This window comes from Lepisosteus oculatus, chromosome 7 (assembly GCF_040954835.1).
Source record: "Lepisosteus oculatus isolate fLepOcu1 chromosome 7, fLepOcu1.hap2, whole genome shotgun sequence".
Lineage (NCBI taxonomy): Eukaryota > Metazoa > Chordata > Actinopteri > Semionotiformes > Lepisosteidae > Lepisosteus > Lepisosteus oculatus.
Window position 1 is genome coordinate 19,101,261 of NC_090702.1, and position 18,136 is coordinate 19,119,396.

At 34.8% G+C, this 18,136-nt stretch overlaps 1 protein-coding gene across 1 annotated transcript in view; it reads left to right on the top strand.

The window, feature by feature from the left end:
- The window catches only part of LOC107078037 (uncharacterized), a 102,519-nt gene that overhangs the window by 19,326 nt on the left and 65,057 nt on the right, over positions 1-18,136 (top strand). The window contains exons 7-14 of the mRNA XM_015352753.2: positions 7,050-7,177; positions 7,283-7,364; positions 7,913-8,002; positions 10,473-10,599; positions 12,933-13,071; positions 15,882-16,057; positions 17,481-17,548; positions 17,641-17,690. Of these exons, the coding sequence (XP_015208239.2) occupies positions 7,050-7,177; positions 7,283-7,364; positions 7,913-8,002; positions 10,473-10,599; positions 12,933-13,071; positions 15,882-16,057; positions 17,481-17,548; positions 17,641-17,690 (860 nt within the window). The remainder of the gene's footprint in view (positions 1-7,049; positions 7,178-7,282; positions 7,365-7,912; positions 8,003-10,472; positions 10,600-12,932; positions 13,072-15,881; positions 16,058-17,480; positions 17,549-17,640; positions 17,691-18,136) is intronic.

An 18,136-nucleotide genomic window follows, 5' to 3' on the forward strand; every position in this document is an offset into this window, starting at 1 on the left:
TTGAATTTGTATGATTTTTTCATGTCAAAGGATCCAAATATGAATCACAATATTGGGTATCTACATAATCTACCACTGAAGTGCAGCATCAACCTGGATAAAATCCATACTATACTGTACCAGCAGCTACACTACAGAGTACCTCATGTGGAGAAGTAAGAAATTAATTAACTGAATGGAGAGGAAACGTAGGTAGGCCAGGCAGTAGAAGGCCAAGGCAGGACATGGGAGTTAATACTCATACCAGTGTTATCAGATCTTTAATGACCAAGAAATCAGGGTCTTTTTTCATCCCATCTGAATGATGGTACATGCTATAGCACAGTGACCATACTAGGGCACTGGTTTAGACTTTTGCTACCTGGTTATCTGCAATAGTAATGTAACAGTTGTCTACCACCACTTACTGCAGCTACTTGATTTTCCTTTTACTGTATGTCTCCCATCCCAGTATAGGCTGGGGCTTGAGTAGCATGTAAGATCTGATGAGATCAAGGTACAAGTTATGCTGTTAGCTAACTATGCATATAATAAAATATAAACTTCAATTGACATGCCTGTCCTGTGCAACTTGTTCAAAATCTGTACTGCTATACTTGTAGTTACTATACCTCTGTTGCAGAGTTCCCCTCTCCCTCACCCCCAAAGAAGCATGTTGAAAAACATCACTGGTTCAGAGTGTAGTTGCTCAAATTATCTAATAATAAATATGAATAATGTCAGTTCACTGTAAGTGACCCAGATTTATTTTAGGATATTTCCATTTTATTTCAGGATATTTTCCATTTTAGGAGTTTTATAATATTTGTCTAATTAGTCGTATTAACATTTTTTAGCATATCACCTTGCTAAATATAATATATAATTTTTTCATAGTTCAAATCTGATATCATAACCTTCTAATTTCTTGAGTTTTCTTAGGGCCATTAATCCTATGTAGTTGTCGTGATTAACAGTAGGATAAATGAACATATGCTGCTTACAGTGATGTGACAAAGGGGTGTCTATTTTGTTTTCCACATCACATCACTTGTTAGTGAAACTAACAAACTTTTACAAAAAGTACAATGCTGAATTCATCACATTTTGCCATAACCAGTTTTATCCAATACTGGGTTGCGAGGCAGCTAGAGTCTGTCCTGGCAAGCAACAGACGCAAGTTAGGATGGATTTATAGGATGTGCATCCATTGCAGGCCAGATAAAGACACAAACTTGCACAGTCACACAAGGACTACATTTCCCAGAAGCCAATTAACCTAAAGTGTGTATTTGGCCTGTGAGAGGAAACAGGAGCTCCCATCAAAAACTCATTTGAACATGGGAATAACATATACTGTAACCTTCATGCATCTAACAGGATGGTTCGATTTCCAGGGATCAAGCTCTGCAGTGGCCAATATGCCACCCATTTTATTATTACTTTGTTTTGAATACAGTGGACCAAGCAGTCTGAACACTATGCCTTGACTCACAAAAGTTAAGTGCACTGACAATGACTGAAAAAGTCCTTTACTAATTGGGAGAATGAGGTAAACAGGAACTACGGTAGGAAGGAACAAAAGAGGGAATGAACAGAGGGCTTGAGAACAGGATGTGCTTGACTGGGTTCTTGAGACATTATAAAGGTCAATGGAAAACAGCTATTAGAATGAATAGTCTGTTTCAAAATGAATAGCTTTTGTGATGAAAGAAAGGTGTAAATACTGTAAGCATCTTCACCTACTTTAGAATTTTGAGAATTGTTGGTACATATACATATGACTGAGGGTTTTCCTTTTGAGGTACAAAAGTACTTTTCTTTTCTGGAATGCACTGAATCATCCAGAAGTGCTATTTGATTTCATGCCCCATTTGGTGACTTTACTTTTTCCAAATACACATAAACCTTAACCTTAGTTCTATGAACTTCAATCTCAATTGATTGTGTGTACTAATGAGACATTACTTTGGTTATTTTCATTCATTTCACTCCTGCATTGCTGTTGATTTCATTATATCCTTCTACCTGTAGTTCTAATTCTTCTGTCATTGGTGAAAATCCTTTGATCTGCTCAGAAAATCATAAATCTTTTAAATAATTTCCATTATTCTATAGCCAAGTATGTTCCAAACCAGGTGTTTTGAAAGTTCTTCCAATGTCACTGTTAACAGTTTGTGGGAAACCCTCCTTGGCAACTCCAGTAGAAAATGGCAAATAGTTTCTAGTGTTCTGGAAATCTATTTATTAATAGAAACTGGTCTAAATTGCTCATTGGTTAACTTCAAAATGACTTTTTGAAAAGGAAGGCACTGGTCACCAGCAGATAGATGCTTAAACACTACTGGATTTCCCGTTAGGAAAACACCTCTCTCAATTCTGTGTTCTCTCTGCCACTGAGTAGCCTTATTTCAAATGCAGCATTCTTATGTCATTTCATATAATTATATCAACATAAATATCCCAATGTTTTTTTCCTGAGGCATTTAGAACAGCTGCATTGCATATGCAGTCAAATGTTTTCTTGAATTTTGAGTCCTCAACATAACGGCATTTTAAAACTGCTGCACATTTTCAAAAACTGATCCAAATATTTGGTGTTTCATGGTGGATCAGTTACAATATCTCACTGTGATATACCCAGTTTAATCAAAGTAATCCAAACCACATACTGTACACATAAACAAAAAGGCTACACTCTTCCTTGAGTTACTAACTCGACTTCTGAAGTGTCCCTTGCTGTAAGTAGCCAAGCATCTAAACTGCTAACCAGCTTCTAAACTCAAGTCTTTCTCTTGAGTTTCTCTGTTTCTTCTGCCAGTGCTGCCATGCAGCACAGTGGATCTTCCCTCTGTTCACAGACAGCACATGCAAACGTTGTGCCTTAGCTTCCTGTTTTTTTTTAAATCATCACCAACCTCATTGCCTTCTACCAAATGATTAAGTGACTGAGGGTGGCAGGATATTCACCACTCCATTCTAGGCCTACTGAACTCTTACACTACTTTTTTATTTAAGAATACAGTTTCAATCCCAAGATTATCTCTTTTGATCAAACCTGTTAAAACAATATAATTCCAAATATTCGTCACCCATCTTTGCTGGATGGAAGTGTTAAGTAATTAATTGATCTGAGGATCTTATTCAGCTATTTCTTAAAAGAAGACCATATATTATCAACAAAGTATGGCTAAGTTTCTAGTTCTATGCTTCCACAATCCTTTGTGGTTCATTTGCCATCTTCTTCAGTCCTCCTTAAATTATGCCTTGTTATCCTTAATGTGTTTGATTTAATGTTACATTTTGTCTTGAAGGACATGTAGTAATTCATTTAATCTGTGAGTTGAATATATTTTTTTATCTTTAATGGCTTTGGTTGTGTGGACATACATCATCATAATTCATTGTATTCAATTTGTGAATTCAGATCTTAGTTTTTCTTGTTTTCATCATTAGGATTTCTTCCTGTATGAAGTGTTACATTTCCCTGTGATGCAGGCATTTCTCTTTAATAGGTTAATAATGCTTAATATTATATTATTTTTGCAATGACACAGAGGCTAATTGACAGGGACACTCCAAATTTAAAATGAACTGATCAGCTCTTGGTCTGACCAAGCGATTCATGAAGAGCTTATCAATGATATACAGTACATGAAATATTTTTAAGGAAATTTGTGTACATGTGGTTAGGGACAAAAAATAAATTAAAAATCAAATTTGGGATGTTTCACAAATTCAAATCTGGCATGCAACACACCTGAGCTATGCTTAGCGATCCCATTGCATGCTGGTGTTTTCTTATTGTATGGTGTTGCCCTCAGTATTGCTCATAAACTGAAAACAAGTATGAAGGAGAAAGAAACAAGTACACAAATCAAGAAAAGTGCTTGATTTGGAGCTGAAAAGAAAAGAGACAGAACCTTTGAGAAGCCTTTTTGAATAAGTTAAGGGGTAGGATGACGGTGTCCAGTTTGGCACATATGTACAGTATGGCAAGAATGAATCTTCGAATCATGCATTCAGAGGCAGAGAGAAGGCTATAAATGAGAGCTATGCATCTGCTGTGTTCCCTGTGTTTTATTATTAAATATAATCTATTTTGTATACTGTACAGTAGTGTATAGGCTGTATTATTGTTTTCAAAATACTACAGTACTGTTAAAATACGTACAGTACATACACATGCTAATACACTTACGTATGTATGCAAGCTTATTAAACTTGAATACCAATTTAGAATTGATGTAACATTAACTCCACACAGTAGATTGTTGAATTGTAGATTAGTTGGTAAGACAGTCATGTACTGTAGTTTATAAAACGTTTTCACTTCCAATCTACTGAATAAGTTTTCTGAATTGTGCTGTTCTAGTAGAATATAAAAGGTTACAAAATGACATGTTAGCTAGATGCTTGACTAGATAAGTTGTCACTCAGAGCAATTCATGAGTTTGAATGTCTACTTTGCTGATCAGGGACCCAAGTGCTCTGAGCATAGATTGGTAAAAGACAATCGCATGCAGCTGCCAAGCCAACAGCTGGCAACTAATCAAGAGCAGGTCTTTGCAGAGCTGTTGATTTGGGGAAGCCTGGGGCTACTGTAGCTTAGTATCTTGCCTAGTATCAAGCCTAGTATCTTGCAGCTGGGGTCACTGACAGCCAAGTCGGGGATATTTTTAACTGTTCCTATAGTGGAATTTTTATTCTGTCATCTTTAGTCATTTTTGTAGCCATTTTTTTATGGTTGCAAAATGTTGCAAAAAGGATTGCAATAGATTGCTTTTTTTAAGCATCACATTACATGCATGATAATGGATATGTAAATGTTCTGACATCCCGACCACAAAATTGACACAAAAGTCTGGAGCACAATCTGCTCTTACAAATTAAGAGTTTTGAAACCTCAGTATCCTTTTTCAAGCATGTGTTGCAGAACATTACTACAGTTTTTACTGGATTTTAGCAGCAGCTTGTACTTTACTGCATACATTGTCTGCAGATTAATTTGGAGAATAAATTTGAGATTTTAGAGCTAAAGGGTTTCACATATTGGCTCTGTGATATTTACATTTGCAAAGTCTGCCTGGGTAAATTTATGTTTTGTACTGTATAAATCAGGCGTTCTCTACAGAGAAGTGTTTGCAATATAAGATCTTGGCCTTAACCTCCACACAATCTTAGTGATAGAAGAATGAAAAGCAGACTATTACAGTTAGTGTAAGGGGAGAAAAATGATGGGTTTTTGGAGGGAAAATATTTAAATTACAAGCACAAACATTTCAGGACTATTATTTATCCATGTATTAAAATGCATTGCTAAATGGGTAATACAGTGTCTTTATATTACTGTAATATGCTTTCAAAATGTGAAAAGTTTAGCCTTGCACAGTGTCTACAAGTCAGGTTCGCTGAGTATTAAAACTTCATATACAACGTGGATGCTAAGCAGCATTACGGAAGTGGTATAGAAATTATTAGATTTTGTGCTTCGGGGAAATTTGGTACAAAGAAATGATTTTACACCCAAATATTTTACAGTATTTCCAAAAATAAGTATCACAAGAATTAAAAAGGAATGTTTTAGGGTTGTGGAGCAAGAAAGGCAAAGGCTTTAGATGTAAAACCTCAGAATGTGATGTGAACAGTGCCCAAGAGAAGCCAGAAGGGACCAATATAGGGACCAGTCCACCCACAATTAGTACAAATCATGTGGGACAAAGTGATTTGCTCTTGCTGACCAGATTGGATTTAAATGTACTTCAAGTGGTCCATACTTACCATAAATTATCACAACAGGCCCAACACTTAGATAATACTATTTTTAGTGATTTATGTTTTTAATGTTCATTTTACAATACCTCTGCTTAAAATGCAATTAGCTATCATTGACTCCTCTTAAGTCACATAAAGTCTGTCTGTTTCATTGAGACAGAAAAAAATGCAAAAATTCTGTTTCTTTATTTATGCCTGTTAAATCGTGTTTTAGAGCTGTTGGAAATTAGAACTTTTAATTACTGACATGATACAAGCAGCAAACTAACATAAAATTAAAGAAAACATTAATAGAGCTGTGGATGAAGTCTCCTTGATCGATATTCTGATAATTATCTGCCTGCGTACAAGCAGCAGATGAAAGATTGAAACATGGTAGTTCAGTCCTGGCTCAAAGTAAAATGCAGTTGGATAAAAAGTCCCGTGGGTAGGTAGTCTAGCTCTTGGCATCATACCTTTGGTATGATTTCAAAATTCTGTTATTGGATGTAAATAATCTGCTCTCCACTTAAATTCCCTTGCTGATTTTGTGCGTCTGTTGATTATATTTTTTAGAGTTTTTCCATTGCTTAAATTATGTTTTGAATAACTGTACAAAAATCTTAATCAGCTCATTTTGACAGTTAAACTCATAGCAAATAAAAAACACTGAGCATATAATGTTGATAAAATAACATTACTTGAGCATTTCATTATCCAACCAACAAACTCATGTGCTTACTTTTTTAAACTGCAAATAACATTCTGTTCATAGCCAATTAGCTATTGTAAGTTAAGACTTACAGTATAGTTGAGTTTTCATTAACATGAGTACCTGTAGCATTTTTCTTGTATTGTTTCTTATAATTTTTTGGATGCCACAATGCTTTACAGTGCGTTAAATTTAATTATTTGTGGCAGGTGGCCTTTGCAACTTGTAATTACACCTGGAAGGCAGTCTTTGAGACTTAATTGGACTTTGTTTACAGTTCCTTTCCTGCATGTACAGTAAATCGTTCACCTGGTTGTGTTGGATAGTTTTGGAATATGAGAATTCTCACACTGATTTTTGGTATAAAAAGTCTGAAACAAGAAAGGAGAAAAGAAAAGGGAATACAAAAGGGTTATTTTGGTTTGGAAGCTAATAAAGGCTGTAATATTGGGCAGTAAAAAAGCTAAAACTGTGGGCTCTGGCTCATGCTTACTTCAGTGAACCAGGACAGTTCCCATGTGACTGTCACATTATAATAATGAATTGAGTATGTTCACTTGTGGTTGACTGTCGGTTTCTCACATGGCATGTTCTTTTGTTATAGATGGCTGCATCTGGAAAAAAACTAAAAGTAAATAGTTTGAAGGATCTGATGGATGGCCACATAATGTGTTCCCTAGTGAACTCTTTTCTACCTGGCACATTCACGACTGAAGTTCTTCTGAATGACAGGTAAGGAAAACGAGACTGGAATTTCCTCTGTGAAAGCTCTTTTTATCAATTTATTATTTATTTTTTATACTATCAGTCTTTTTGGAACAAATTCTGCATTTAAAGGTGGACAGTTAACCTGGCACTAAAAACTATGGAGGATCTCTTGAAGGTGTCTGCTTCATTCACATCAGAGGGGCTGTCACAGGTAATGCAGCATTTTTAGCTACAATCCCCAGTTATACAGTACTTGAATACTGTATTTTGCTGTTCAGAGAAAAAAAAGTGTTTTACACAATGATGCTATACAGAATATTGAATATTCCCAGGTAAAGTATATTTTGTTTCTAATTATTTCTCAATTGAGTTTTTTCTTAAATAAGCAAAAGTATGGAAAACATTATAAGTCACTGAAATTTGCAGGCAGCATATACTGTATGCTTATACCAAGTCATTAGTCTTGTTCACTCTCTTATACATTGATTTTTCTCTGTTCCATCTTATTTCCTGCATTCACCTTTCCCAACCTTCTTTAAGTTTCTTGCATTTAGTCAAGGTTTTTATGTTGGTGTATGAGCATAGGGAAAAAATGCTGGACACAGGTCAAAGCTTTTCCAATTGAGACCTTTCAGATTTTTTTAAACCTACAAAAGTACCTATTGCACATCGCATTACTTGTAAGCTTTAGTATAAGTGCATCTAAGTGAAAGACTTATTATAGCTTTGAAGGTTTTAATTTTTGTCCGTCTTTTCAAGGCTGATTCTGCTGCTGTCTGTGCCTATATGTGCTGCATTTTCATGGCTGGATACAAATATAAACAGTACCAAGCAGTACAACAAGCTGTTGTAAGTATTCACATACACTGTATGACTTTCTCTCAATCACTTTTCTCTCAATACCAGTTAAGAGAGCAAAGGTTTTGGTAAAAGAGAAACCTTGACACAAAACAAATAATGAATAATATCTAAAAAATATTGTTTCCACAAAACAGAAACAATTCTTCCTATGAAGGCTACATCCTATTCTGTTGGATTCTGCACTGCCAAATGCCTTTGAAAAGCAAGTCATTGTAATAGATCACATATTGTATTGTAAATACTATATACATACACAAGCACTGTACATAAAAGCATTCCCTTATGTATACAGTGTACAGTGTATGTTTTAGCATTCTCCTATTGTGTATATAAACACTGAAAACCGTTAAATTCATGAAGCTTCTTTGAGAGGTATTTATTAGTTTTACATTTCTTAAATAATTAATTTTAAATTTTTATTTTAATTTTTTTTTGCACACATACAGTACTTGAACTGAACTGAAAGCACACCAGTGTGCAGTGGCATGGTGGTTGGGAAGTTTAGGTCCTCACTATGCCACCTGGCAGTGTTACAGAATACTGCAGTCATGCTTCTGACCCTTGGGGAAAGGACAAGGAGCCTCTGTACACTGTGGTGCCTACTATAGCAAGCCTATAGACACCTCACACTTTCTAGATGGCTGCATCTGTGTATGTGTGACAGAGCAGTCAGTCACTGTGACACATGGAACATGCTAGGACAGGGATGGCAGCAGTTAACAGAGCTAATTTTTTTCTAAAACACCAGAGTGTGTCAGTTCTCACCAATTTACCCTGTTTGTTTCTCAGCCTGCGGAGAAGCCAGTGCCTATTTGTTTGAAGGGGTCCTCAGAAAGGTCAAAAAGTGGCAAACAGATAGGAGACTGGTAATATGCCTGAAAATTAGCTAGCAGAACATATCATTGCTGGAATGTTGAGAGGGGAGGTTATCAGAGCCTAATTGTATTGCTAAAAATGGCAACCAGGTATAGAAGATCTAATGAATGTCTGTCCCATGTATTGTTAAGGGTTTCATGTACTGTATTTGTGTGTCCAAGTAGTCCGGACTACTGTACTATGTGTTGTTAGTCTTGTGAATTTTATGTTTTACACCTATTGTATCCTTGATGGTATAGCCCAAATCCTATTTAAAGGGTGTTGCGAGCACTAGGGTTTGTTGGGAGTCAAGAGTTGGTTGTAGTGAGTTAGGAGTATAGAAATAAGAGCAAGGTGTGAGTGGAAATTATAAAGATTGTTCCTTTATTTATTTATTTATTTATTTATTTATTTTTTGATACCTGGTGAAGAGACACAGTTTGTGTTTGTGTGGCCAGCTGCATACTCTTCAATAAAACTGGCCTTTTGGTTTGTTTCATGGCTGACTTGCCATTGTGTTTTTTTTTCCTCTCTGTGAACAACACATCCTACAGCCAACGCTCCCCACACATGAAGTGTTTGTGTGACAATACAGTATGTAACAGGGGTTTATACAAATGAGCATTTTATAGAAATGGCATCGGCCTCTTGATACCCAGACAGTGTAGAATTCTGCTGTGGCAGAAGAACCACTTTTATGGCTCAGCAGGAGTTAGGTGCAGTCTAGGGTGTAGCACTGTGCTCTTCACAATCTAAGGCCAATAGGGGAAGAACACAGCTACACTCCTTATATAATGTTATGGTGCTTTGGAAGTGCCTATTGAAGTGCCTTTAAGAATCTAAATACAATAGTTAACACCTGGTAAGGGCAAACATATGAAGTTCACTGAGCTTCAGAACAAGAATCGTACTACTGTATGGTGTTTACTTAGTTGTGTTGGGTGTGAGACACATTGATCAAGGAATAAAAAAGGAATAGTTTCGTTTACCTTGGTTAATTAAGTTCTGGGTAAATGATTAAGCATCAATCAACAGTTCAGGAACACAGCTTAAATTGGTTAGTTTTTACAAAAGTTTACTACAGTAGGCTTGGATTTTTTTTGTTTTTGAAAATACTTTGGACGTTGCGTTTTTAGACATTTGTTTATAAGCTGGAAACCCAACACCAACACACTGAAAATGAAAACATGAAGTAATGCGGTCGGAGGGATGCCATTTGGCCCATCAAACCCATTTGGCAGTTAGGAGTAGCTAATTGATTCAAGGATGACATGAAGCTGTTTCTTGAAATAAACCTGGATATGAGCTGCAGAAACTCGGCTGGGAAGCTTGTTCCAAACTCTCACAAGCCTAATTCATAATGAAGTACCCCCACTTCTCAGTTACACGTATAACTATTTATTCAGAAGAACTCCACTGGTTAAACCTAGAAATAGCCCAATATTGCCACATTTGCGTCAACAATATTACAAGCTGAAACGATCTTGTGTGTAAAAAAGTGCATCGTGTTCCCCATTTTAAAAACACTTCTCCATAGTTGCAGCTTGTGTCTTCTGGTTGTGTAGCAGGAGAAAACATCCAGTTTTCTTTTTTTTCTTTGTAGAAAAACCTAAGGTCCCAGATAGCTGTGATAAATTCCAATTTGCAAACCTTTCCACCGGAGATATTGGAGCTGGGCCAATTTCAGCAGAAAAGTGAATTACAGCTGAAGCTATTAGAATTGCAAAAAGGTAGGTTTATTGTCTTCTTTATAATATGTTTTTTTACATTAAAGGACCAATCACATTTAAATTAAATTCATTGTGAATTATTTTTCCTGGATGCTCCAAAAAACTACAGATTCCATTGTCTGCATTGATGTATTATACATACAGTATACACTATACAATATCTTTTCTTTTAAGCACCAGATTAAACCCCAAAGCACAGCAGTTTACAACTGCTGAGAAACTAAAAGATGATGTACTTCCCAAATGAACAAATTAATAAAATCTTATTAGCTTTTCTACCATTACACGCAGCTGATAATTTCTACATTTCTACATTTACATTGCTTTACAAGTTGTGTTTCACCATCTTGGCTAAGTACAGAAGATAAGCCTTGAGATGCTGAAATGAAAAACTGCAGCATTGCACTTGATGCACTGGAGTGCGACAGATTTTGCTTGACAGTCCTGACCTATTTTATTGTTTTTCTGATGCATCTCTGTGGTCAGTGCTTTGCCTGTGAGGTATTTCATACTCATGCCACGTGTCATTATTTATCTGTGACACAGTATTCCATATATTCTAATTAAAGTTAGTGTTTAGTGCCTTGGAAAGGATGCCAAGCTATCCTCTCCATAGGTTTGAAGGACACAGAATTAATTTAGTTGATGTACAACTTGAGTTATGAACTCTTTCATTATACCTTATAGTGTTTAATTTGTTTAGTCAGCTTGTGACTAAAATAACATTTTAGGGACTGAACTTTTTTTCCTGTCTATATTTTACTTATAGTTTGGGTACAGTTTGTGTATTTGATACCCATGTAAATTATACTGTAAATATATGGTATACATACTTAAGCAAACAAAATGTTTCTGTTAACCTCTATAGTTACATTTCAATAATAAATTAGGAACCAGTTTCTGCGGTAGCCATGCATTCCCAGTCCATAACATTACCTCCACCATGAAGTGGTGTTCCTTGCAACATGTTGGATTCCTTTCTTTCTCCACAGTTTAACCTTTCCTTCACCAGTAAAGGATTATTAAGGGATCAGCTGTCCATAAACTCTTGTTCCAAAGTTCCTCTTGCTCATCTTTGGACTTCCAATCGAATTCTGATCTGGCATTACTGTTCATGGTGCAGTTAAAGGATTAATTTCTTTTGGTGTAGACTTTATAATTTCAGTGTCTCAATCTTCAGTGTGAACTGTGAATTTTGATGTCTTCACCCCAACATTCTGGAAATTGTAGGTGACAGAAAAAAATATGACAGTCATAAAGGAAAATGCTAAAACAACTATTATCAAATGCAGACGTTATCATGGCAGACCCAAACTCAGCTGGCTGACAATTATACCTGTCTAGTTTATCTCCCATATTTTCCATATTTCACAATTTCTATGATTCTGATTCAGTTTTTATTATCTTTGAATTTGAAATTGCTTTTCGTTTTTCGTTGAATGTTTGACTTTCATTTGCAGACCCCAGATACTGAGGTAAAATTGGGTAAAATGTTCACAGTACTTTTATGATCTAATTAAACATCAACAAAAATGTGACCAACAAGAGACACCTACAGTATATAAGTTAATTTACTTTATTAAAAGTGAAACACTAAGGAATTCAATTTACAAGTCATTTCATTCATGATAAATTTTTATATTCAGAAATTTTAAATTGTGAAAATCTGTTTAAACTTCACAGCACTTTTGGCAGGCATTGTATTATCACAGGTAAAATAAAGAGCCATTTAAGCCATATTTTAGCTGATGAAAATAACAAACCCAGGATATTTCATCACATTCCATTAAGACTAAAATCTTGCTATGAAATACATCTTTTAAAGATTTTTTTTTCAAAAGACAGATTTAAAAGAAGCAATGCAACACTCCTTTCCCACAATTTAGATGAAGGCAGTGTACATTGAAAGGGATTTAACGGGATTTAAAAGTGTCGACCCATCCAGGATGTACAGTATGGGTGCAAAAAGTAGGACCAGGATGTACTGCTTTGCACCACCCGGAATTAGACTAAGCTTTTAGAAAATGGATGGATATGAGCACAGATTCAAGATCAAACAGTGAAAGCTAAAACTGTTTGGGATCACTATCTGTAAATCATCAGTATGACCTATAGTTGTAAAATTCTTCTGTAAATATACAATTTAAAAGACAAAACAAACTGCATTGGTGAAGCATACTCTAAAAATGTTACTAAATTAATTACATTTTTTCAAAATATATTGGAGGTCAAATGTGAGTACTTATCCAGAATTTCAGAATTCCAGAGTGTACTATAAAGCAGCTCTCAATATGGGAATTGTTATTTCTTGATACGTGCATTATTGTTATTAGAAAATGAGAGACTCCATAACTTTTATGATGTGGAAGAATGTCAGATGTGGGCAGCGCATGCTGAAAAGGTTCAGAAAAAGATGTGGAAGTGCATCCGAAACAATATGAGAACACATTTTGAAACTGTGACAGTCCCAAGGTAAGATGTAAACATTGTTGGTGCTTTTGCTCTTTGCATTGAACTTTTAATTAATCTTTTAACTTTGAACTCTTCCCTGGATATGTTTAACTGACTATGTAAACCATCATTAAATCATGCCCTGTATGAAACTATGGTTCAAATACAGTTAAACATGCTGTTAGAATGATTTTAAAATGTATTCAGCCATTCAAAACACTTTCAAACTTAAAAACTTTCAAAATGTGTTCATAAAGTACTCTACTTTGAAGATAGCATTTTTTGTGTGCATAAGAAAAGAGGTGAATTTGATTCCCTGTGCTAATGGTAGTTGTTAAAGGTGCATATCAGATTTCATCTGGATGATGAGGACAAATCACAAATGCTTTTGAACAGAGTTTTGAAGTGTATGCACCATGTACTTTTATACATAATAAATGATCAGTTCCTAATAAAAATGTTGTGTGCCTGCTGCCATTAAAGAGAAGTGCATTATGCATAATTACTTGGAGTTTTTTTGACAGGGAATGTATTTGATTATTACCACAAAAACAAGATGCCAAAATAATAAATTCTCTTCATATTTTTGTAGTTTCTTGCTAAATGTTGCTGCTGACAAGAAATGCTATACGGAAATTAGCTATTGGCAAAAACAAGTGCAGATTGCATATCATGTCTGGATGTCTTGAAATGCTTCATTGTATTACTGTACATAGGTCCCTTGGAAACAATAAATACAAGTATATAATGGGAGCTACCTGGTGAATTTATGGCATTTACTTTCAAGCAAGAAAGAAAGCAATATTTTATTACATTGCTCATTTTGTACATCTTGAAAACATTAATGCTTACAGCATAAAAGTATATAAGATATAAATTAAATAAGGTGTTTTTTTCCTTTTTTAATGAAATATCTTATGTGATATAAGGATTTTTTTCCTAGTTAAATTAATCTGCAGTAGGATTGTGACACGGTCCTCATAATTTAGCGAAGATCTGGATTTGTATCTCACATTCCTCAATGTATGCCATTATTCATCTTGGACAGAGCCTTCCTTACCATTTTTTCATGAAAATGTGAATTATGGTTTTATGGTTGACAATTTTATAATGTGAAATGAAGGTGGTCAAACCATTATTTCTAAAGACACTGACAGTTTTATTGTTTTATTCTACGATCTTTGCACATCTCACAAGTGTAATCTTTCCCCTATAAATAACTCCAGGTCTATGATGTACTGTAGCTGGCATTTCTCTTCTGTGATGCAGAGTATGTTTACCTTCTAATTCATCTAATCTCCTGAGCTCTAATTACTGTAATTTAGAATCTGGGTTGGCAATATCAGGTCACTTTAATGTCTGGGTCTGGTTTGTCTGTAAGGATGAAAGCTCTAAGAACATTGTCGCTTTAAATTAGAATTAAAATTTAAATTTTTGAAATAATTTTTTGTAGTGAGTAGCAAATGGCATCAATTTATGGAATTTAATTACAATCTAGAAGCATTAGTCAAGGTTCCATTAATGACTGGTAATTTAACACAGGTGCATTTATACCTCTAAATAACATCATGATACTTTAAGTCTCGATGTGCCTCGAGCCTATTTGAACTATAAATCACTATTTAGCCATAAGAACACTTTATAATCCAAGAATGCATGAATGCTATTCCTGTGTGCCCCAGTGACTAATATTCACACTGAGACCTGGCAGCTCATTTCACATGCCCACAACACTTTACTGTATTTAAACAAGTGGAATTCTGTGGACATAATACTACACTCACTGTTGCCACGTTTCCCAGTTCTATACAAAATAAAACTTTGGCTTTGTCTGCCTCTCTTGAGCTGATCTCTTCAGTGCTCTTTGTTCCATGTAAAAAAGCTTCTGCTCTTTCAGTTTCTGTCAGTCTACATAGACTTAGAACTCCCTTTGGTCTCTCCACTCTTTCAGGTACTACAATGTCCTTTTTCTGAAGTATTCTGTATTCTGTCCATTGTTGCAATTCTCTATGTTATATAGTTTCCAGAAATGAAGATTTCTTTGAATATTTTTCAGGTTTTATTATTTTCTTTTGTACTGTTTCCTTTTCTTTGTCTTTTTTTATAAATCTCAAACTGTTACTCCTTTGTTTGTTTGTTTTTTGGCCATCGCATTGTATTTCTTCTGAAAATATGAAGTGATGAACAGAGTTGTAGGAACAGAGAAGAAACAGTTGTAGGCTTTATTACATCATCTTTCACCAGTGGGCCTCAGATCTCATTTAGTTCACTGTTAAATTTCCACGCAATCAGCTTTGAGATATATCAAAATATATTAGTCATACAAACAATTTAAGCAGAGAAAATGCAGAATTATGCAACAAAAAATAGAATATGGAAAATATTTTAATGAAATGTACATTCTGCAGATATTTATGCAAATGATCCGCATAAACACCAAAACGACAAATAAGTAATTTTGTTTCATTTGATTTAATAACATACAGTAACAGTGTTGCTAGTCCCAAGGAGCTAGTTTTTGTTATATTGTTTACTCTATAATGTGTACTCTGCCAGTATACATTATAAGGTGGAGTCTATTGTTCACATTTCTACTCCTTTCGTTGCTGAAATCGCCTATCCTAATCATATTGTGACAAAACAGCTAGTTTCAGAGGTTTCTTAAGATGTTGGGCTCTCTCAAGTTTCCTCATAAAATTTCAGAATTTATATTTTAGTTTCATTAAACATTTGGATAAGGCGAGTCACATGTCTCTTTTGGGAATTGTTCATTTCCCATTAAACTTGTAATTGTTTAAAATAGTGATTGTTTTTTTTCCACACCACTCTAGGAACGCAACTCTTGCCAATGTTTGCCAGACTCTTGCAATTAATCTGAGTCTAACTGCAGGGACTGCCTTTCATCTGACACGAGAAAATGATACTGTTCCCAGGAATCGGAGAGCCATACTTCAGAATAAGGAGACAGGGGAATTCATTGTCGATACCTCAAGATCCCAACGACATGGTAACCTTTTCATTTTTGAGTTTTGATTGTTTGAGACATAGATTCTGAAGCCAGGCGTGTATGGTAAAACTGGACATAGATTACTCTCACTATCGTTTACAAGGCCTGCGGAATAAAGCTAATTATCTTCTAGGCTTGTGAAAAGCACAAGTCCTCTTACAGTATAAGGGGAAAATCATTTGTTTAACAGTATCTCTGAAGTTTTTGTAAATGCAATTTTTGCTGTCTCAGGTATTTCAGTTTGTTAACAAATCTGAGTTATGCTAGGATCAATAACAGCACAAAAAACTAAAATGTGTAATGTTGATTTGATGCATGCTTTTATTGGGTAAAATGGTAGGGAACTTTTTGTGTGTGTTTTTATTACTCAATAAACTCATATTAAGTACGTTTACTATTGAATATATTACCCCGACAACAAAAATGTCAGAATCCAGAGTCCAATATTTATTTCTTGTAGCGTTGATTCACAAGACATATGGCTATCTGCTGGTATTGTGAAATAAATTTAAATACCAAGTTATTTTAGAGGATTCACAATTTGTTTGATGAGCAATTGACTATGGATTAACTGACCATTCCATTCAAGGATTGGAATTTCTATAGCTGCTGAAAACCGGAATTATACAGTAATTACATGTGTTCCATTTCACGAGGAAACCTTAAAAACAGGATACACAATTGTTTTATTACACTTTATCATCAATATCATCATTTGGAGAGTATTGTCAGGGAATGAGTGGAAAATAAAATCTATGTTTGCCAATCTCATATTATTGCAGTACTCAAGGCCTTATTCAGACAATTGGTTTCATTTATATATATCATTAGAAATTTCAGCACAGAAAAAAACCCATAAAAACACTGAGGACAGGAAGAGAGGGAGGAATAGAATGAAGAGAGAGAAACCAAAGAGTGACAGTGAGGAAAAAAGAAAAGGAAGACAGGGAAACCAAAGAGAGAAAGACAGAAAGAACAGCATCACCCCCCTCATCTTCCACATGTTGTGGGAGAGGACCTTGTTCTTATTGGTTTTGGAGATTACTTCTGATAACGTCATTTGAACCTTTGTAATAAAATGAGCTCCCTGTCTTATTTGTTTTAGGAAAAATCTCATTTCCTTTATTGTGGAGTTCTCACAATAAAATTCCACAATATAGTAGAAAACAGAAACATTCTCTACTAGTTTAGTGATGCATTTTTAGAACAGGAAGATAAATTCCTATTCATTTTTAAGCATTTGTGTTATAACAAGGAGATTTAATGTTTTGACATTCTTTTATTTATTTTGTCATTCTTTGTCTCAGTCACAGTTTGTAGCAGTATAATTGTAATGACTGACATTTTATATTTCCAGAAGAAAATGGATTGGTTCATTTATAAATACTGTATAACTTTAAAAAATCCATCATTGTTTTTTAAGGAAAGGAGATAAATCTTTGTCAAAGTAATGGAATTTATACCAGTTCCAAGCCCAGTCACCTCTATAAGGTATGTACCATTAAATAAATATTGAATAAATATTCATTAGTATATGATATTTAACATTTCAAGTCTGAATTCTGTATTTCATGTTTCACCAGATATTTCTTGAAATACATTCCAAGAACAAAATCTTGAAAAGAAACACAGTGTAAGTATTTAGCATGTCAGTCAAATTCCGTTATTTAAAAAAAAGTTTAAAAATTTCCCTGGTAACAAGCTGGCAGTGTTTGCAATTGTGTGGGTGCTGGAGAGTGGGTGTCTGAGTGTGGGAGTGTACATGTCTGTGACAGTGTTCAGAATAATATGCACATATTCCAGCCATTTACTTTTACAATTCTTCATTTTTGGTGTTTATAAAGATACAGAATGCCGCTTTATGTCACCTTTGATCACAGCGTAACGTGACAATTACCTACATACTGTATCATAAATGAAGGTTTTGTAATGTAGAATAATTATTTGACTTCCTCTATTAAAATGCTGTCAAACTTGTCAAACTTGATCCCTGAGAAAAGTTGTAATGCTAAAATGGCTTTAATGAAAAGCTACTGTAATCCAGGAATATCAGATTGGACCTGTTATTTTATACATTTG